The sequence below is a fragment of the Accipiter gentilis genome, chromosome 5, assembly GCF_929443795.1.
Source record: "Accipiter gentilis chromosome 5, bAccGen1.1, whole genome shotgun sequence".
Classification (NCBI taxonomy): Eukaryota; Metazoa; Chordata; class Aves; order Accipitriformes; family Accipitridae; genus Astur; species Astur gentilis.
This window is the reverse complement of record NC_064884.1, coordinates 18,265,860-18,288,780: the sequence shown is the minus strand read 5'-3', so window position 1 is coordinate 18,288,780 and position 22,921 is coordinate 18,265,860. Positions and strand designations below refer to the sequence as shown.

General features: G+C 39.9%; 1 protein-coding gene across 11 annotated transcripts; it reads right to left on the bottom strand.

Moving 5' to 3' along the window:
• Nucleotides 1–5,675: 5,675 nt before the first annotated feature.
• On the bottom strand, nt 5,676–22,247 carry C1D (C1D nuclear receptor corepressor). Of its 11 annotated transcripts, none has more exons than XM_049799486.1 (6): nt 22,179–22,227; nt 21,638–21,840; nt 11,053–11,199; nt 9,628–9,694; nt 9,112–9,167; nt 5,676–6,234 (listed from the first exon to the last, which is right to left on the bottom strand). In XM_049799486.1, the coding sequence occupies exons 3-6, from the start codon at nt 11,197–11,199 to the stop codon at nt 6,058–6,060; spliced, it is 447 nt and encodes a 148-aa protein (XP_049655443.1). In that variant the 5' UTR covers nt 21,638–21,840; nt 22,179–22,227; the 3' UTR covers nt 5,676–6,057. The 11 variants fall into 11 exon arrangements, with proteins under 11 accessions (XP_049655443.1, XP_049655445.1, XP_049655448.1 ...); XM_049799488.1 differs by having other exon boundaries at nt 21,792–21,840; XM_049799495.1 differs by lacking the exon at nt 22,179–22,227 and adding an exon at nt 6,808–6,859 and having other exon boundaries at nt 6,145–6,234; nt 21,638–22,050.
• Between the last annotated feature and the right edge of the window lie 674 nt (nt 22,248–22,921).

The window sequence follows — 22,921 nt, the reverse complement described above, 5'->3', positions numbered from 1 at the left end:
GGAATGTGTCCACACTAGACTGAAAAGAAGCCTCTTGGCAATACTGAATTATCATACTGAATTGCTTCCATCCATTTGCTGGGGCTGCCAAATTGAAATGATGCATGTCAAGGCAACCCTACACTGGAAAGTAAAAGATAGCCTCTTAAATATTCCATTTATAAAGCTTTTTATTCACAGTCAAATTTAGTATCCCCTCTGAAATATATCACTTTACAAAATTGATACCTTGCCATTACAAGATTTCCACGCCATATTCACTCAGCTTAGTAGTAAAAACAAGCTTTTGCTCTTTTCCCTTTGGTACAGCTGATGAAAACTGAGCAGTTCAAGGTCTGCTTCTTAGATCACCAGCACTAAGTATTCCATAGATCCGTAATCTTCTCCTACGGGGAAGGTTAAAAGTCAGCAAAAAGGCAAACTGTTAGTTCTATCAGTAAAATGTTACAAGTGCATCATATTGGAAAGCAGAAATTGAAGGGGGTGAAAGAAAAAAAACCAACCTACCACTAATGCTAAGGATGCTAAGAGTGATCTGCAAAACAAAAGCATTCATGTGGACTTCCTGGAACTCTCTGCAAGGAATATCACTCAAAGCAAATTAGCAAAAAGAAAAATTACACTGTTGATAGCGTATTTCCATACATTCTGTATGGTATGTCTAAATATTTTGATGGTTTTAATATTTTGTACCAGCTGTGGAAACTGGTTTGCTGCTAGGTGACTGTAAAAGTGAGATTTGGTAAATAATTATTAGAAATCCTATACTAACACTATGATTGAAACAATAGACAAAAGTATAGCCAAGCAATTAACTAGTAGAGGTAGTTACTCATAAGTTTTGCAGTTCTTTGCTCTTATGACTAGATGTTCCTGTACGCTAGATGAGAACAATGTTGAAACTGACCACATGTATTGAAGCTGCGTTAAGCTTCAAGATCAAAGAACAAGGACAGGAATAAAGACTTCAAGGACAGCCAACAAGAACTTCAAATGGGTCAGTGGTCGCACAAGCAGCCCTTCGACTCAAATGGATCCTTCATTGTGCATGATCGGATTGTAGGCAGTACTAAGATAATCAGTTGCAATTATTTTTATGTATATGTATACTAATCTGATTAATATGCAATTAGTTATTCTATATAACCTGTTAGTGCTAAAGCTGTGGCATGCACGCTAGGTGGAACTATCCCCCGTGCATCCAGCACTGCAATAAAGAATGCCTGCTTTCTAAAACTCCAAAACGAGTCTTAGAAAGTTTCTTCAGCCGGCTTTTCGGTATCACTGTCACACTGCAGAACTTTAATGTGTTTTTTCCTAAATGGTGTCACATGAGATTCTAAAATGACAAACTGCATTATTTACTTTCTGTATTATTTCCCCTAAAATGCTGTAGCCTAACACTTCTTTTTAATCACTTCTAACCAAGAAATACAGTCTTTTTAACTAGTGCTCTGTTTTGGCATCTTTACATCTCAGTTTATGACAAAGGAATAACCTGCCCACATTTGGGATGCAACCAGTTTCAATTATTTTGGCCCTCTAAATTGGAAAGTTTCTTTGGCTTCAAGTTTGGCAGACTTACTCTTTTGAAGAGGCAGAACATTTTCATGAAGCCTCATGATCATTTCTCCAATTTTATTCTGATTTGCATGTCAACATTTAGCTGAAGCTATTTTTTTTTCAACTTCTCATTTGCATCAAAAATAGTTTGCTATTGTTTCCTTACACTTTTAACTCTCTAAAGCAGCTATGCATTACTAGCCAGCCATGTCTGATGAAAGAAAGAAAATACATTCCAATCAAGTTGTTTCATTTTTTTTATGGTAACTTGGCACATATCCCAGCTTGTAGCGATATTAAACAGAGAAAAGTTTTCTAGGTAGAAGGGCTTTTTGCAGTTGCTTGCAGTAGAGGAGAATCTGCATGAATTGAGTCAAGAGTTCAGTAAGATGTTGCCAGAAGGAACCCTGTGCCACAGAATGCCACTTACACCAATATTCCTCCACCCATGTTTCTAGTTACAGATTGGAGTTTGCTGTTTACAACCCCGAAAGCCTTCCTGTGGCCAACAGCTGTATAAACCTTAATCCAGTAACCAAAGTCTCTTCTTTGGGGCTGCAAAACCAGGTCTTCATCAGTCCCTGGGCAAAGTATATAATTTACTATGGAAACCAGGATTTCCCTTTACATTTGTAATGGTCCCAACACCACAGTTAAAAAATGAATTTCAGTCTAACCTCTTAAATCCAAGAAAACTCTGAATTCTAAGAACATTAAGTTTGTTTAACTTTTATCATTCCATATAACTACATTTTGAGGAGACTTCCAATGAAACTGCAACATTAATACTTTTTGACAAAGCTTCATGCTAGTATTGGTTTTCAAGGCTGGGAAAAAATAGGATGACTTAATAAAACATCCACTCTTGAGGATGCAGTTCTCTGATAATAAAAATACTGAAGGAGTAGAAATGAGCACCAGTGAGGTGTTGACTTCCCAACTCATGGCTAGCATTCATTAGGGTGGGAATTTAAATTCTAGTAAGATTCCTCCTCTGTTTCCAGCCACAGTAAATTCTCTGTCAGAGAGAGAAGTTTTTCTACAAGTAGATCTGCAGAAATTTTACATAGCTGGGAGAAGACCTGGTATGGTAAAAATCTCTTTACATGGGTGGGACAGTTAATGATATGGAGTTTTCTCCCTGCGACATGTTTTTTGAGCAGCATAGGTGTGTGGGGAAGAAATCTTTCACTAGACATTTAAAGATGCATCTATGAAAAAGATAATTCGCTGACTGAAAAAACACTGAGTAGTGGCCAGGCATCTACTACAAAGTCCTGAGCCACTGATTTGATAACTGAGTCATTATCAGTCCAACTACATGTATATTTCTACCATAACTTAGAGTTTTACATAATTTTCTCACTGCATTAAAAACATTTTCAGAAACAGCAATTTTGTCAGTACTTCTCTTAGCTGGTATGTCTAACTAATATTAATTAACCTGTAATATATTTATAGCAAAATCAAGACAAAGCGGGGAGGTGTCACACACACCTTAATGTTCTCTTAAGATATTTAAAGTTTATCAATACTTTAATTCACTGGTACTAGTAGCTTGCTATTATAATAGCAATTCTCTGCATTACATTGGCATTAACTAATGCAGAATTGGTATTTTTGCACCATATTCAGCACATACAGCAATAGGACTAGAAGTCGCCCAGATGCTTTCCTTCCCTTTCAGGCCCTGCAGAACCATTCTACAAACCATAGCTCATACAGATTTATGCACACAGCCACCACAATAAATGTTCTTCTTGTCAGCCTCCTATTTTGAAGCAGGAAAGTTGGGGACTTTTATTCCAATAGTCACGTAGCTTTTCGAGGGAGGAACTTTCACAAACAATGTTCAGTCAAGTCATTTCACATTTGAGACCTCAGTAAAGTTAAATACCCATCCTAAAGTCTAGATGTTCCAAGAACACTTCAGTGTTCTTCAGTCCAAAACCACTTAGTATTCATGATCTTGTATTTCAAGTCTCTTTCTAATAAGGCTGTTAGTGAACAACGAGCACATGGTGACACTTCTTGGCTTGTGGGGCATCTGTCTGGGTTGTTTTCTTTGTGTTAGAAAAGAAAAGCAACAAATCCAGGCTGTGAACAGCCATACTGAATGATACAAGCCTTAAAAAAAGTTTACAAAGTTGAATTTGTTACATCTATTTGAACTGCCCTATTACAAATGCCAAATACCTATATATAATTAATTATACCAGATGCACTTCTACCTCAGTCAGTCTTAGCTAATAGCCTTGCATTATTCTTGTTTAAACATTTACCATTGAAACCTGTGTATTTTACCGGACACTGAATTATGATCCTTTTCAGAAATTATCCTTTTAAAACAAAAGCTGTAATTGAAGCTTAAGAGGAAAATCATGTAATGGAAATGTCCTTCAATCCCCTTCTAATTAACAGCACTGTGCGTAAATACAAGCTGAGCTACTCATTTCCTCAAGACAATGCCTCTCAAAAGTACAAGATGTTATCTCTCAGAAAATCTCTATATTAAAGTGCTCTGGCTTGTGCCACTTTAGACCGCTTCTATCCTATTGTCTTCCCAACTAGTTCATAGGACACCCAGCCTTTTTTCTTTTTTTAAATTGATGGTTTTGAGATTAACATTTTGAACCTCAAGCTTTGCACAGGCAGACCTCTACATGCACACAAAGTCCAGAACTCTGTTTATAACAGTCTACAGCTGTCATTTGCAGTTTCAGGTTGAAAGGGGTACAAGGCAGGACACACAGACTTCCAAATAAACTCCATCCAAACCTGCTGAGCCCACCAAAAGAAGAACTACTTTACACAAGTGTTGCTATCTTTGGCCAAGAACACACTTCGGGTGTTTTGCATTTTTAACCTTAATTGGACAAAAAAAGACTCCTGAGTCCAACAGCTCTTTCATTTGGCATAACCATAACATTAACCTATAGAAATAAATCATTCTCATTTTAGCTTTCAGCTGGCCTTTCACATGCATACTCACATGACCAGTCCTGTAGATCTGAGGCACCTACATGAGCATATACACAAGCAAGTTCTCTTGTTAGTTGGATTAAAGGAATCACTATTTATTTAAAGAGTTTATCATAAACAAAAATGTGTAAATTCATACCAGTCACTGAAAAAGTTTCTAGAGATAATGTAACAATTACTTGCCTTTAATCAACTTGTCAATGTATCAAACTTTTACTTTCAAATATATATTTTTAGAGTCAGTGGCCAGAGAACCTTCATTTTAGCACCTAATTCAATTTAGTCCATATTCTGCATTGCATGATGCAGTACACCTCTGTAAGGACAGTAACCATCCACTGTACATCATTCAGCTTGCAGTACTATAGGTATACTGGATTCATTTGTTCTTATCATTTAGTCTGTCACACTAACAAAATTTCCCAACCAGTTTTGTAGACTGCTACCCAAACTGCATTTTGGTGAACTAAATTGTTTATTATTGCTTCATAAGTAGTTAAGTTACTGCTAATTGTTAAATAGCTCTTGGGCAGATAATTGAGTTTTGGTTTGCAACGTATTGAAAAATGTGAGGTTCTTCTAAAGAAACTAACACACCTCCTCTCCTAAATGACTAAGCTTCACATTTTGAGGAAAACAAACAGAATAATTGTAAGACAGAGAAGTAGTTTTTATTGCACTTTCCCTGATGAAGATTTGAGAAACAGCAATGGATGACCACTGTCCTACCACCTGAGAGCACATTTCTCTCTCTCACAGTGTCAGCAGTAAGGGATGAGCACTGCAGCCAAAATTCCAATCAAGTTCCTGCATGTGGCGTTTCCTAATAGCTGTCCCCAGCCTGCTCCTTTTTGCAGACCCTACAAATTGCCCCTTTGGGGATATCTATTTTTTCCATTGACTAGACACAGTGGCTTAGAGTGGAATCCAGGCTGTTTGCTTGTGGCCCTTGCATCTCAGTTTTCTCAGAGGCAATAGAGTAAGGGAATATGGCATGTGCACAAGTTCAGAAGCTGAAGAGGAAAGAGTTTAACAGAGTGAATAAACCTTGCAAAACTGTACAAATACAGCATTTCACACGATGTAATGAGAAAGTAAAGATGGCTCTTTCATAAACACCACAGACTGGATAGCATTGTTTGAGACTTTTTAATATTCAGGAGATTAAGGATGTATAAAAAAGTGTCCATCATTCAGCAGTAAAAAAAATGAAACTTAGGCATTATGAGCAAAACATCACCAGTATCTATTACCAGCAAGTGTAGGTCAGGTCATTATCATTTGAATAATGAAAAGTTACTTCTCTCACATCAAATGGCACTTTCAGATATACATACAATGCGATCACCTCAGTGACAAGTGTTCTGGACAAAATACAATCCTGTAAAACTCTTAAGTATAACTTAATCAAGATGTTGCTATACAGCACCTCTGCAAGATGCACGCAGTATGCAAAACACATTTCAAAATAAGTTCTAGATATCTCTGTTTTATATAACGGGAAACAAACATTTAGTCCATCTTTCTCTTTTTTCCTTTAGCTGGAGTTTTGGAAGTACGTTCATTTTCAGCATTTGGTTCCCAGAGTGCATTTCTTACAAATCTAGAAGCAGCTACTTTATCGAGTTTGGATGCCTTTTTCTTGTCTGCTATTTCTTTGACCTTGTTCATGTATGTTCTTATTCTCTCCTAGGGGGAGGGAAAAAAAAAAAAGAAAAAAAAAGGAAGAGTGTATTTCACACCATTCTCCAAAGATTGCTGCTGACATAAAATCAACGAGTAGAAGCTCTCCACACTGTACATTTAGATAACTATAATACCTAGAAAAATAGCATCACTTAAATATACACCAGACTTTTTGCAAACTTGGGGCTTCCCCCCTTAGCAGATTTTCCATCACAGATACCTACTATACTAATATCTGCATGACATCCACTGTCATAGGAACATGAAGTCCTACAGAGATGAAGACTCTGCATCTAATTTACAGTGAGATGAGAACTGTTCTTGCAAGCAAAGTTAGAAAACAAAATACTGAACTCAATTTAGAGTTTGGCCTATATAAAGATGGCAAAATAATATTTAAATATTTGACACTTATATATGAATTATACTGCCTGACTACTGTCTACCAAAAAAAAAAAGAAAATTCAGCATGTCCAAGCAAAGCCAAAAAGCATCTTATACAAAATCAAAGATGTTACAAGCATTACACATGCGAAGTCTTGTGGTTAAGATCCTGAAATGGTCAAGGGTACTTACCAGTGAGCCTATTTAAGGCAGCCTGATGAATTTCCAGCTGTACCAGAAGTTCCTTTTATCAACATAAGTAACAAGAAAAGCCTGTTTCCACTGCCATTCCATAAAGCAAGGGGATACTATCTTGCCATCTTAGCCTACCATAGTCACCTGGTGTCTAAGCTTTTTTTTGAACAAAGCATGGCTTAGATTTGCCCCACCTAAGTATACCCTCCCAGCTTAACAATCTCATTTATGTGCCTACTCATCCTCATCTACTTCTGCAATCAATAAAGAAAATTACTTTTAGAGGGTAACTAAACCCCTCTAAGATGTGAATCACCCTCTGTTACATGACTGCTTCTCTTCACTGACTAGAGTGGACACTTACAGTAGTTCTGTAAAATACACAGGAGTTTGGTTGATGGATTTCGTGTCTACGTATTTAGCCTAACATGGCCTTCAACTCTAGGGCCTTTAGGTGTTACTGTAATACAAACAACAGTAATATATATACACATAGATATAGTGCTCTACCTGATACCTGAATTATAAATGTGGTTTAACAGAACATTTATGGATACTGCTAACTAAATAAAAATTAATACTATGTAACACACATTTCTCAAACAGCCATTGACAGCACTTTGAATCTGGAACAAAAGTTACAAGACCTACACTACAGAACTGATTTTCAGTTCTTCAGTGACCCTTATAATCAACTGGTTTGTCAAAAAGTTGGCCACTCTTTCTGTATCAAAAACATAGCTTTAATGAGACGGGCTTTACAGGGTCTGAAATCGTGACAGACTGTAATATTTCTTTGGTGATGGAGATGGCTAATGAGAACAGATGGCAAACTTACATCTATCAAGATGGGAAAAAGGAGCTGACAAATGTCAACGTGACAAAAGAAATGAACTCTGATAGCTTGAATGTGAGTTTTATTAATACAGTTTGAATCCCCATGTATTCTGTGTATGTACACAAGGACAGCAATTCTAAAAACAAAACAACCATGACAGAATAGCCTTGTTTTATTCCCTTTCCACATGAATAAGAACATCACAATGCTCTTGGAAGGAAGGAATGTGTATTCATTCACCTTAATAATTGTAAAAGGAAAAGAGAACTGGGTAAGAATCTAGGCTATGATAACTCACTCATTCTTCAGAGTTAAAATGACTGGCAATTGTGAAGTAAAATATCAGCATAAAATATCCACAGCAGAAGAGATAAAATTTATTTTTTAGTATCGCTAAATTAACACAATATTCAGGCACTATATAATATATAGGAGGAATAAGAAACTGACTGAAAGCTTGTGAAATATTAACCGCTCCATTTTTTAATATGATACAGTCTAGACTACTGAAAAACCTCACAAAATTAAAAATAGAAGTATTCTTGTTATTCAGGCTAGCTTTCCACATTTATCAGTCCTATCTACCGTTCCGCTAGTTACGTAAGGATTACATTTAAGCTAAGTATTTTACAATTGCCCAGATTTAGTATTTTCATTTATACAGGAATTAAAATGGGTAGCTGTAAGTTCTGATTTCTATTTTTTCTTCAGGCTAAATGATTTTTTTTAAGTCAGCAGAATTTTCAAGATAGCCGGCCTTCTATACTGTAGTCATGCATCTAAATGGAATATAAAGACAAACCTAAAAGATTTATTATAGGTTGTAAATATGTCACTAATGCAGAATTACTGGACAATACACATACAACTGGTGCCAAAAAAGCTTTTAGCTTTGTTGCTGAACTGGATTCTTTACTGCTGAGAAAATGAATTAATGGAGAACTTGGAAGGGGGAGGGGGGCTCTTTCCCGTCTTTGCTAGTAAATCAACCACACTATACTTTTAGAGTCATACAAAAGTAAGAAAAGGCAGCCTTAGAGATTAACATGATTCCAAGTATTTATAAGAAAAAAATGCCATACTGGAAGTTATAAATTATTATCAGACATGTAACATTTTTCCATTTAACAGATACAAGTGAAAAGCTGCTCTGTTCAGAATCCAATTGTCAAACAAAGGTGGAGAAAAGAAAAGATGACACCATTCATCTTTCTGTTCTTTTCTAATTTCAGCAGACTAGAACTTTGCTTTAAACAGTATTGTTTGGAACTAAAAATATTACTTTCTCAATTTAGAGAGCCCAGCAGGGCATATGAATAGTTATATAACACCATGTAGCATATGTGTGCTATTATGGCAACATATCAGTTTTAAACATAGATATAAACATTTTTTTACTTCTATACGAGTTAACTGTCCTGGGCAAGTAAGATATTGCAATGCATGCAGTGTAAGAATCTTACCAGTTCTTGTTTCACTGGATGTTCCTTTGGATTGATTCCCTGAGTAGCCAAGTATACTACAAGAAAAAAATATTTTTTTGAAACTGAAGGCTGTCATGACTGAGGACCCAATCAATCAGTCACATAGGAAAACTGTAAAACCATTAATAAGAATTGGAGTTAACTGTGTTGTTAAGTATCTGACAAACTATTATCATCAAATATTGCAGCTAAAAAAAAAAATAAAATCTAACACGGTTACACTTTCTGTCTTTAAAAGGACAGGAAAAGTTGCCATGAAAAAAACAGAAAGAAACATCCTCGTGCATGTAAAAAGTCAGCTTTTGTAAATATCAATTTTTGATTTGGAGTTTCAACATCATTTACCCTATGGATGGCAATAATTTGGGTCCTTGGGGTAATTACAAGTTTCTAATTATTTGGCTATTAAACATGATTATTTAATGTTTGCAGCTATCTAGAAGGTGTTCAAATGGCAATCATAAATACTACTTTTTCCTCCTACCACATACTTACCCCAGAACATTGAATTTAACGTGTACACCGAAACCAAATCCAGCTTTGCTTGCTCAAGAGGCTCTAACTAGAATGAAAAAAAACCCACCACATTTGGACATTTTTATGCAAGATGAGCACAAATTTTAGTAACATGCACATTTTATAATTGTGAATGTATTCATAATAAAATACACACTGAACGAGCACATTTTTGCACCACAAGTTCACTGAGACCATGTCTATGCCTATTTCCGAGCTATCACAGAACCATTCTTTCTGTGCAAGTATTCATGCCATTTTCCCAGTCTGATGTTAAATGCCCCAGTCCCATACGGCCAAAAGCACAAAAATCTCTTGGCACATAGCTCTTAGACTACTGTTCCTGTAAGTCAGAAATAAGTACCATTTTTTCCACAGAAACTTAATTCAAAATAGTTGTTGCTATCAATGGAAGAAAAAAAAATAAAAAGTCTTAAGATTGCTGAAGCTCAAATGTGAATATAGTATGCTACAGACAGTCAATGAACATTAACACCACACATGGTAGACTGTGTGTTCAACGCATGCTGGAATACTTAGGGCTGTAAAGCGAAGAAAGAATAAAGGTAATGAGGGGTTTTTTTTCTTGACTGTCAAAGTCAATTTATTATTTTAGTCCTATAGGATTTCCAGAAACTCTGATAACATCATTGTACAGCTCACTAGTTCTAACATGGATATTGTCAAAAGATCAGTGTTGTCAAGACTGTTTTCTTCATAATTTATTTGTGTTAAAAGTCCTCTGATGATGAAGAAGTTCCTTCATCTGCTGGCTTTTTCTTGCCCTACAGAAAGAAATTACATGTTAGGCTTTAAACGTTAAAAGATAGAGAGGCTTGTATGAAGTCTTCAGGCAGTACCCCACTCTGTCTTTATGCGCTGAAAAAAACCCACATTTTACAGACTTAAGCTGATAACATAGCTAGAGGAGACAGCTCAGTTTTTCAAGCACCAAGTTCTGCAAGTCTCGACTTCTAGAATCCGATCAATTCTCACTGCTGTCAATTAATTTTTACATGCTTCCGGGTATACCAAGTGCCATTAAGTTTTTTGTGAAAAGGTCTCAGATGAAAATGGGAATGACCTCTCTGTTATGAAAGACCACTCAGCATGCACTTTAAGGAAGGTCAGGAATAAGCTAGAATGTCCTCTACCTAAATGACTCACTGGTAAGATCATCACTTTTCAGTTTGAAAGAGCATATCTTTCATTGTTTAGTTTTTAAGACCGTCTGGATGTCTTAGAAATGTAAGAATTTCAAATATTAGGTATCAAGGGTAGGATGTGTCTTATTTGTTATTTCTCTATGCAGTGGCTAGCCTAACAGACCCTTTTATTTCAGTTGGGGTTCCCAGGTATTCTTGTATTAATAACAAAAAGGTTGTCAAAAGGAAGATTATTTACCTTTTGGAGAAGCTCGCTCCTGGAAACTGACATCATTGTCTTCAGCATCTCATCTACAGAACCAAGAGATTTTTCAAATGCTGCAAGATAATCATGAATTTCAGTGGGGTATTCTTCCGTGTTAATATCATCTTCTGACATTTCCATCTGGAAAGAGGAAACAAAACTAATAATCCTTTTCATTAAGTCCCTACAGAGTCAAAAGACCATATTTTACAATACAAAGCATTAGCATTCCTTCATTAAACATTATAAGAAATGCCTACTTCTGAAGAGTTCTAGCAGGTAATGTCAATAGTGACACAGTTAAAGGTTCTATAATTTCAGGGATATCTCCTAACTGCTGTGCAAAATGGCATGAAGGAGAATTACAAGTGACATGACTGTAGTACCTATTCTTATAACAGTCCCAAACCAGTATTTAGCTTTTATGGTCTGTGATAGAAGGAAATTACTTGCTTGTTTAAAAGAAGTGCTCTATAAATCAGAGTATATAAAGAGCTACACTAAGCAGCAGGCAGGACACTAAAAAAAAAAAAAAAAAAAAAAAAATACACAAAAAAAACCCCGGGGATATGGCTTCAGCCTGTCTTAGGAACAGTCATTACTTCAGCTTTAAAGTGGTTATGCAGCACCAGTTACACCAGGGCCAGTTACATCTTCCAATGCTAAATTTAGAAGGTTGTCTGAGAAATTCTTCTTGTGAACCCTGTATCCAGTTTTCTGAATTCTCTATGGGGTATTATAATCTGTGATACAACTCTACCAGTAACAAAGCCAAGGTGGTTTGGGGATTTCAGAATTCTCTGGAAATCTTGTAGACACATCTATGTACAGCAACTGTGAGATAAGCAAAGATGTGAAAAATTCCAAAGCACTCCTTTTTTGATCCCAGCATTCACGATAACATGGCATGGCTACTGCCAAGCCATCTGGCTGCTGGCTTACAATCAGTATCTTTAATTCCTCTCAAATCATAAATCACATACTACCTTGCAGAGTTGATGTTACTTAGAGCTGTGTTATTTTCTGTTACTCCTACTGATTAAGCAACAACTTTTGGAATGTTCTAAGGAAAGAAGAGAAGAAATAGGTAATTTTCCCGCCCATTTGGTGAGCTGCATCAAGAACAGTGGGAACACCTGGATCACTGCAGTCCTTCCTATTTAGGATTAGTGTGATAATCCCACTACCCAGCCACTGAGTACAGAGGGCGGGAACATAAATTGGAGAAACTGCACTTTATCTGTGAACACCAAGCCACACAGCCAGTACAAACAGCAAGGAAACTGCAAACAGCTGTCACATCATGAGTTTGTTTTAGATAACGATTTGATTTTTTGCTCTTCCTGGCAAGAGCGTGGTATGTGCGAGAGAGGTTTCTTTTTATTTATATTGTCTCCTGGAGGTCAAACAGGAGGAAGATTGGGAGGAAAAACAGTGTGGAGCTACACAAGCTTGTCTGCAACTCTAGTTTTAACCGCACCAGCGTGTTTCCAGAAATATGATCAGCCAGTTAACAAGCCCAGTTTCACTGCTGTTGTTTGCATAGTTTAGAATTATAATCCTACTCAGCTGCATGAATTTTCATCCTGTTCAGAGCTGTTTTTCAGATCGAGTACAGAATCGCAATGCTAACCATGACATGTTGAAGGACCCCTCCCTACCCCAGCATGCAACTCACACACGTAAATACTGTTTCAGTCAGCTGCAGCCAACTTTAGCAAGAAAGCTGAGCTGGACCTACAAGATGCTGCCCACAGAAAGGCAAAATACCAATACATTTATTTCTGCCATTTACAGTAGTATTGTTTGTGTTTTGTTCTGTCCTGGCCACCTGCATTATAATCACCTTTCTAAGGTTGATTACAGGAGTCCAGAAACAATGTTTGTTGTTAACTTTTTGTCATAAAATACAGCACACAAAACACTCAAAGCTACAGAAGAAACTAGATTTTCCCAGCCATTAATACAGTTATGCTTGGTTGGGTGTCTGTCAATACACATTTACTCTACTTACACATACAGGGAGAGAGATGTAATCCAATCCAACAATCATCTACAGAGCTTACCATCACTACAATGCTTATCTACTATGCTCTTAATTTGATGGACAAGCATGAACACAGTGATAAATTCCAACTTTTCTCTCTCCCTTTATCAGGGCATCCAGCACCAGCAACTGCAGGAATAAAAACACCACCAACAAAAAACTGTAGCAGGAATGTGTTATCAATCAAAACCAACTCGAGCTATTTTACAGTAGTTGCAAGGATAAGCAGTCACTAGAGCACATATATTCTTTCCAATATTCCAAGCTAGACCTAAAGAATGAGACAGCGAAAGAATAGGAAGATAGAAGGAAAGATAACAGATACAGTCCAAAATATATTTGTCTATGATTGCTGTCTCATGAACCAGAAGAAATTAAGTTTGCCCTTGTATCACGAAGTATTTGACACTGTCAAATTAGCAAGGAAAGGGAAAAAAAAATGCATCAGCCTTCAATGGAACAAGGCTGCAAGTTAGCCTGTCTACAGTACCCTTCATTGGTAAGTCCACTCCTTCAGCCCAGGGAGGGGAAAGAATTTGTTAAACTTGTGTTTTCTGTTCATTTCAACAGGAACTAGCAAGTTCCTACTCCTGCTGCATAAGGACCTCTCTCTTTTCATTAGACTGTTGTTTCAGCATTACTAAGCAGGATATGTTACAGTGTCAGCACATGCCAACAATAGGCACCAGTCAACGGCCTAAAATAGTTTTGATAACATTAAATCAACAAGAGCAAACTTACACTACATTAGGAAATGTGTACACCAGAAACTCCACAAAATTGTTTCTGCCAAAATCAACACACAGACTGCATAGTCACACCTGCAGAATGACAAAGCCAAGGATGGGATGAACTAAGACCACACCAGTGATTCTCTAAACATACCTAAAGGCTATACCACCCTGAATAGTTACGTTTCAGTTATTAAACCACAAACAAAATTTTCCTCAAAGTTTTAAAACTGTTTCTCTATATAATTTGAACAAGCAGAAATTTAATTCACTTCCTGAAGTTGATGTTTACTACACAGGTTTTCTCTGTTGAATTTGCTGACTTTCAAACAAATTTTATTTGGCACAGATATGCCACTTAAAAAAATTAAGGACAGTACAAATATTCAGATAAGAGAAGTTATGAAAATACTTGCAGTGTAAGCCTGTGAATAATGGGGAAGTCTAAGGGAAATGAGGATAAGACAGCATTTTCATTATCAAGTAATAACACTTATGATGCAGAACACATAATGTGTGCTTGCATACATGATGATAATACTTTGTAACATCTTTAACTTTGAGAATGCAGAGGAAAGTTCACAACCCATAAACATAAAATAGAAGAGAATAGGCCTACTTTGATTAAGGACACCGAGGCAAACAAGTAGCAATGAAAAATGTGGTATGACTTCATAACATCAATCTACCAGAAACAGCTTTCCCTTTTAACCCTGAGCTCAAAAACTGCCAAGCAGATTTTGGGAAAGCAGCATAAAAGAGAAATATATTTGAGGAAGAAAAGGACTTTAAATCACAAAAGTAAACCACTTTTCATGAGAAAACTCTTTCATTGCATTTAAGTCTGATCAAAAATTGTCTTATAAAATGAGTTTCCACACATGGAAAATTTCTGAATATTCTGAAATTTCTGAAAAATTCTGAATAAATTCTGATTTACTCAGAAACATGACTACGTTTATGTAAACTTCTGCTTAGAAAACAAGGAACATAGTATAAACCAGAGCAAGTATTACACTCAGCCTGCAAGAAGGGAACGGAGGGAAATACCACACATTATGAACCACAGAAAAGACACAAATATGAAAAGGAGAAAGTCAAGAGAAAATATGTCATCTTCTGTAGACCATATAAAAAAAGGCTAAATGGGTTTGCCATAGTGCTAGTGTGCCTATTGATCAAAGATCCAACTGAGTTAAATGCTGTATTAAGGAAGTTTAAATAAAAACTAAAACACAGATGATTGTGCACAATACAACTAGCAAAACATCTATCTTCACATTTATTTTTCAGGAGAATGAAGAGAAGAACTCTGCAGATTCCTTCCAAGAAAAGCACACCCATGACTGGCATACAAAGGTAAGAAATGGAAAAAGAGAAACTGCAGACAATTTGCAGGTGGCTTTTATGAATGATCTTTGAATATATCTGGTGCTTTAAATCAAGCCTTAGAAAGTAATTGCCAGCTGGTTTAAAAAGCAAAAACAAACCTCCCTTTCTGCCCACCCCCACAGCAAAACAGTATCTGTCTGTATTGGCTTTGTGTGGCAAGCTTTTTGGTGGGGGTGGCGGGTGGAGGGGAGCGTGTTACAGGGGTGGCTTCTGTGAGAAGCTGCTGGAAGCTTCCCCTGTGTCCAACAGAGCCCATACCAGCCGGCTCTAAGATGGACCCGCTGCCGGCCAAGGCTGAGCCAAGCAGCAATAGTGGTAGCTCTTCTGTGATAACATATTTAAGAAGGAAAAAAAGTTGCTGGGCCACAGAAACTGCAGCCGGAGAGAGAGCGAACATGCGAGAGAAACAACCCTGCAGACACCAAGGTCAGTGCAGAAGGAGGGGGAGGAGGTGCTCCAGGCGCTGGAGCAAAGATTCCCAGGCAGCCCGTGGTGAAGACCATGGTGAGGCAGGCTGTCCCCCTGCAGCCCATGGAGGTCCACGGTGGAGCAGATATCCACCTGCAGCCCGTGGAGGACCCCACGTCAGAGCAGGTAGGTGCCTGAAGGAGGCTGTGACCCTGTGGGAAGCCCACGCTGGAACAGGCTCCTGGCAGGACCCGTGGAGAGAGGAGTCCACGCTGGAGCAGGTTTTCTGGCAGTGTGCTCCTGAAGGACTGCACACCGTGGAAAGGACCTATGCTGGAGCAGTTTGTGAAGAACTGCAGCCCGTGGGAATGACCCATGTTGGAGAAGTTTGTGGAGGACTGTCTCCTGTGGGAGGGACCCCAAGCTGGAGCAGGGGAAGAATGTGATGAGTCCTGCCCCTGAGGAGGATGAAGCGGCAGAAATAAGGTGTGATGAACTGACTGTAAACCCCATCCTCGTCCCCCTGTGCTGCTGGGAGGGTTGGTAGAGAATCAGGGAGTGAAGTTGTGCCCGGGAAGAAGAGAGGGGTGGAGGGAAGATCTTTTGAGACTTGGTTTTATTTCTCATTACCCTACTCGGATTGATTGGTAATAAATTGAGTTGATTTTCCCCAAGCTGAGTCTGTTTTGCCTGTGATGGTAATTGGTGAGTGATCTCTCCTGTCCTTATCTCAACCCACGAGCCCTTTGTTGTATTTTTTCCTCTCCCCTGTCCAGCTGAGGAGGGGGGAGTGATAGAACGGCTTTAGTGGGCACCTGGTGTCCAGGCAGGGTCAACCCACCACACTGTCATACTGAAAGATATAAACTCTAATTAGGCCCTGGGTACCTCTACGAGAGATTTTGCTGAAGATGCATGGTGAAAGTAATGGAAGCTACATGCATGTATCAACATGGCAATAGGAAACCCCAAAAGACAGAAGTAAAAAATGCTCAGTGTTAAGTGTCATGCACATGGTTTTCAACCGGAATTAAAACTGCATGTTCAGGATAAAAATGGTGTATTTGACATATTTTGTAACATGCAAACAGAAAACAAAAGTAATTTAGCATCCTTCATTCTACTTAGTATTGCAACTCACTTCACACTTCATGTTAGTTCTTACCTATTTCTTAAGCACTAGAAGGCCTTGTCTTCATATTGAGCTCAGATCTTTTATTTTTTCAGATCATTCATCTAACAAAAATCAGATTAGACTTTCCTTCCTTTCATTGATATTTACAGCTTATATAGAGAAAACCAAAACAAACCCCAAACTTTTTGGTCAGGGCATATAAAAACACACTGAAATTCAAAACAAATGCATTAGCAACACCAATATGACAAACCATCTCTGTCAGCTCTTAAAAACTGACACTGTCCTCCCTCTCAAGAGTTCTGACTCACAACCTGCAGTGAATGTAGCTGATGTGCAAGTGCAGCAGAGATGTCCCTTCTGCTCCAACACTGTAGTTCACTGTGACTATAGGGCAACAGAGCAACAAGGAACAAGCATCTTAAATGTAAAGGTACCAGAGATCGTGACTAAGTTCTTTGATCACAAGCCTCTTTTGGGCAGAGAAATCCACTTTATTCCATGTTTGCAAAGCTCTTAAGTACGACAGGTTCTCATCTGTGACAGACGCTCCTCAGCATTATTGCTGCATAATAAATAATTAGTTGCCCGCTAGTCATCACTCTGTCCACAGATCTGTTTTGCTACTAATGCCTTTCGAGCCAGCCTGGGGCAGCTGGAGAGCACGTCTAGTACAATTAGTCAGAGCACTCTTGCAACGCCAACTCACAATCTTGTTGGCAAGAAAGATTTCCATTGCAAAAGCAATTAAGCCTACCATGAAATACCAAGTATACACCAACAGGCTTATCTTGATCCCCTTAAAAATATCCCAACTCAAGCCATGGTAGTTACCCAATGCACAACTTGCACTATATTACAAATGGGCAACAGCCAAGCAATCATTTTTAACCCTGCCTTCAAAGCTAGGCTCCAGTCAGCATCTTAATGTGCACAGAAGCCTACAAAACAGCCCACAGCCATCAGGCTCTTGCTGATGCCACCGAGATAAAGTCTCCTGAGCCTCAAAGGATTTGCAAAGTTTATTCCGATCTGTCTTAAAAGAAGATTAACATTTTAAGGGAGGGAATAATATTTTTGAGGCTCACTTACACTTTAGCCCATGGTGGATATCACATGAGAAAACAGGTATCTCAGCTTGGCTTAAATAACCCATATTCACTACAGCCCCATGTATATCCACACAAACCAACTCTGATGTAAACCTTCAACTCAGCATGATTCTTAAAACATTATTTTTCTCTGTAATCACCTTTTCTAGATTCCACATCTTTGACGACATAGTCGTTTCCTCTTCTGAGCACAGGACTGCCACTTACAGCACACCACCGTGGTCTGACACTAACCTTTTTCTGTCAACCTCACCTCCAATATACCCTGGCTCTTGTTCAGCTCCAACCTGTCAGTACCTCAATCAGTAAGAACAATGATAAAACCAGCTTTCTTTAGGTATGTCCAGAACACTTCTTAGTGATAAGTTTTCATAAAAGCTCTCACACTCCGACTATGCTACCACAGCTCAGTTCAAGACTGGGGCTTTAAAGCGATATTAAATTTGTACATCTAAACTGGTCTTTAAAACATATACTTTTGCTTGCACTGAACCTAGCAAGAACTTCTTGTACAGCAAAGCACTGTCTCCTTGGCAAAAACCAGTTTACACACAGTGGATTTTTGTTCATGACAGCAATCAATACTGAATATTTCTGTCCTACCAAATTTGCAGCAAACAGGAAATAACCTGCCTTCAGTCTATAGCTCCTGTATGCTCTAAACCATAGAGTTTACTACCTCTTCTAAAATTTGCTGCCACTCTCCACTGGTATCAGCACCGTGAATATCCAGAATTAAAGCCAAGGAACTTTTCACTCTTTTAAGCTACTGACCTCCTTTGTTTCCTTTAGCCACCAGTCCCACAAAGCATGAAAAAGTACTTCCTTTTATCAGAATTCAATTTCCTGTATTTGCACTTCATTCAGTACCTTTCTCTACTGTTTAGAAGAGTGACCCCAATCTATTTTTGGCCATTCATTATTTGACTGTGCTAACAAGACTGTGTTCAACTGGTAGAAGCACTTTGACTCATTTTTCAGTTGAACATAACGCAGTAACTGTGGGACGTTGTGTTCCAAGCATCATGTTCTAAGCATCAATCTTACTGATGCAGGAGAAAAACAGGGAAAAACTTTTCCACCTATCCCCTAAATAGAATGTAAGAGCTGATAACCTGACAAAAGGGAGACCAACTACTATCAGCAATGAAAAGGGATGTGTAAAATCACAGAAGTGAGGGAGTAACAGGGAAAACTCATCTGGGGACATGGAATTTTCACTGGGATTGAAATAGATGAAATAAAATATTGTAGGATGGAGAACAGAGATGCACTCTGGCCTGGCACAGGAAGAAAGGGCAAGGTAGTAACCACAGCTTGACACAGAAGGGAGAACAAAGAACCAGGAGAATAGACGAAGCTGGGAAAAAGGAACCTGAGCAATTTCCCAGCACAGAAAAATGGAGCTTATACATAACAGCATGCATGGGGAACACTGCCTGCGTGAAGAAGTAACTAAATATGGTGTGTATCCCGAGGCCCAGCAGAATGCCTTACGGCAAGCCTGCATGAGGAATGGAGAAAAGCAAATAGTTATAGTGAACAAAGAGAGTTCAGACAAAGGTAGCAAAGTCTGCAACCTCAAAGCTTTCAGTCTGTTGTTACATCCCCTTGGCATCATCTCTAAAGTTAACAATATTCACTCTCATTGTTGCCCCTCAATCAGTCACCTTTGCTGCTTCTTTCTGTGCTGCCTTTTCCAGCTCTGGTTCTGCAACATCTACCTGGAGCTGTGGTGACCAGTACCATTCCAGTGCACTGTTTTGACACTAGAATTTCTCGGAAATTCTATGAATATGTATGTAAGACATGTATTTAACCTATACAATTAGTCCCAGCCGGGAAGCATGTTTGGAGGAGCGATCCCCCGTGCTTCCAGCGCTGCAATAAAGAATACTTAACTCCATCACCGAATGTTCATTTCGTGAAACAATTTATTTATTTAAAGGAACTGATGTTTTCTCAGTTCACCATTCCATTCCATATACATCCCACAATTTTCTACTACTGCCATTAAAAACAAACAATCTTTACTAAATGCAGGCAGTTCATATGAAAAGCAGAGCAACTGTGCACAGATGAAGAATTGATTCTGAAAATCTGAAGCCACTTCAAAAAGAAATGCACTTATCAGAAAGGTTTGTGTGACTTCTGCACTGCATTTCTGTTAGGAAGCCTAAGAATTCTAATAATCACTTTCAAGCTTCTCATGTTCTGGAGTATAGCCTTGTGTTAAGTGCTTTCTGATTTCTTTAACAAGGGTCATACTGCTACAGGATTAGCAATATTCAAGTATTTTAGATTGGAAGTGTTCTTTTATATTTTTAAAACCAATAAATGTGCCTGTCGTGGTTTAACCCCAGCCAGCAACTAAGCACCACGCAGCCGCTCACTCACTCCCCCCCATCCAGTGGGATGGGGGAGAAAATTGGGAAAAAAAAAAAAGAGTAAAACTCCTGGGTTGAGATAAGAACGGTTTAATAGAACAGAAAAGAAGAAACTAATAATGATAATGATAACACTAACAAAATGACAACAGCAATAATGAAAGGATTGGAATGTACAAATGATGCGCAGGGCAATTGCTCACCACCCGCCGACTGACACCCCACCAGTCCCCGAGCGGCGATTCCCCACCTCCTCCCCTTCCTGGTTCCTATACTAGATGGGATGTCCCATGGTATGGAATACACCGTTGGCCAGTTTGGGTCAGCTGCCCTGGCGCTGTCCTGTGCCAACTTCTTGTGGCCCTCCAGCTTTCTCGCTGGCTGGGCATGAGAAGCTGAAAAATCCTTGACTTTAGTCTAAACACTACTGAGCAACAACTGAAAACATCAGTGTTATCAACATTCTTCGCAGACTGAACTCAAAACATAGCACTGTACCAGCTACTAGGAAGACAGTTAACTCTATCCCAGCTGAAACCAGGACAGTGCCAGACACCTTTCAGTTTTGATTTACTTTACAATCAAGTCTTTCCATTTTTGTTTGTCTCAAAAATGAGGCCTTTTAATTAGCATAATCTAAAGTTTAATTTGCAAGTCAAAGTCCCTTCCAAGTTGCTAGCAGCAACTACACTTGCAGTCAGAGAGTTGTGACAAAGTGTAAAGGACATCTTCATCTTTGCAGCAATATGAGAAAACCGTAACAAAACCTACTTTATTACAAAGTACTTGAGCTTAAAAATTTTAACTGTCACCTGCCTTTCTGTTAAGGGGAAAGAGTGAACTACCTTAACCGTGGCCTGTATGTGCAAACTGTATATTCTCTTTGAAAAACACACTCTTCTTACAACAATTACCAAGTTCTCACGGCTCCTCGAGCTGCAACACTATTTTACTGACTTTTAATAGGAATGTAACTGTTCGCTGCCTACCACACAGCCTTCTTAGGCACAACCATCCTAAAAGCACAACTCCATATCCTCTTTTTCATGGCTAACTAAACAAGTTGTGCATTAAACTGTGTTTATGCTCACTAACAAAATCCGTACCGCGCACAACTTGACCCTCAGTTCTGGGAAGTTACGGAGCGTCCACGCATTTGGGACAGGGAAAACGGAACAACTTGGACTGCTTTAACATTGACTTACAGCTCCCCTGGAAGCCTGGTTTAGCTCTTAGGCCGCACACAGATTCCCTGATCACATGTCTACCAGGCGAAGTGGATATGCACGCAAACCGAGGCCTTCCCAACAGTTTATAACCAAAACCCCCTGTCCTGACACCTCTTTGTGAAAGATGAAACACCTTACCGGTCCTTTAGAGACACGGTAAAATGGGATTTTAGCGTCTGAGCCGACTTCCCGAACGCCTTTGGCCACAAGGCTTCCTAAAGGCGCTGGACGTACCCTTGAAGACCCACCCAGGCCTGCAGCTTACAGCACGCCGCCGTGGTCTGACACTAACCTTCTTCTGCCAGCCTCACCTCCGCGCCTCTTCTCAACAGACCGAAGACCTACGGGGTAGAGGCAACCCACCTGTGAACAGCCATCAGAGGCCCTGACTCCCGACAACGCACCTCCCGCTTTTCAAACGCCTCTGGAAGACCCTAAAACCACAGGAAGCGGCCTGACCGCGTTCCTAACTCCTACCCCAAGGACAGACCGCCATTTCCCTGTCCCAGGCCCGCCACCGCCCCAGACCGCCGGCTGCGCCAGACCGCGAGCCGTACCACCCCGCGGCGGGGAAAGGGGGGAGGGAAGCGGGCGGGCCCACCTCGGGGAGGGGCGCAGCGCCTATGCAGCCCCGCGCGCCGGGCGAGGGCAAGGCTGAGGCGGGAGGAGCCGCTCTTACCTCCGGGCGGGCGGCCTGGCCCCACGCGCCGCGCGTGGGGTGGGGGGGGGGAGGAGAGCGACGAGGGGGCGGGGCCTCCTCCGGCGCGCAGCGGTGACGCCAGCGCAGGGGCCGTGGGGCGCGAGGGGGCGGCCGTTCCTGCATGCGCGTGGGCCGCGGGGCGGCTCCGGCTGCCGCGTCCCGGCAGATAACGAACGGCTTGTGGTAGGCCCACACGGCCCTTCCCGCGGTGCGGGTGTTCCCCGCGTGTAGCCGGAATACTGGTGACGTGCCAGGTACGGTGACGACAGCGGCTTCCGCCCGTGACGAAAAGAATCGGGCCCGCTCTTTTAGGGCAGAAAACATGCTTTTCGGCAGCCAGCTCGCTTAGGTGGGGGAGGTAAACAGCCGGCCTGTCTCCGGCTGTTCCCAAACGCTTCCAGTTGCTTCCTGGATAAAGGGAGGCACAAACTGGTTTTAGATGCCGGAGATCCTTGTTCAGACGGAGGCATCCCGGGCAGCGGGGGGCATCAGCTCCTGACTGAGGTTGCACATCTTCACCTCATCCTCGAATGAGGGTTGGTTTCTAACAGCGTTATCGGTTGTAATCTCCACTGTGTTTCTCCTCAAGATTTCAGAAAATAAATCTGGGTTCAAAATGCAGTGGATTTATATTTCTCCACCACGAAAGCTTGCTGACTGGAAGATTGTACAAACACATCTGCGGCTCCCAAAGATCTGCGTTTTACAGATTCGCATTCTGA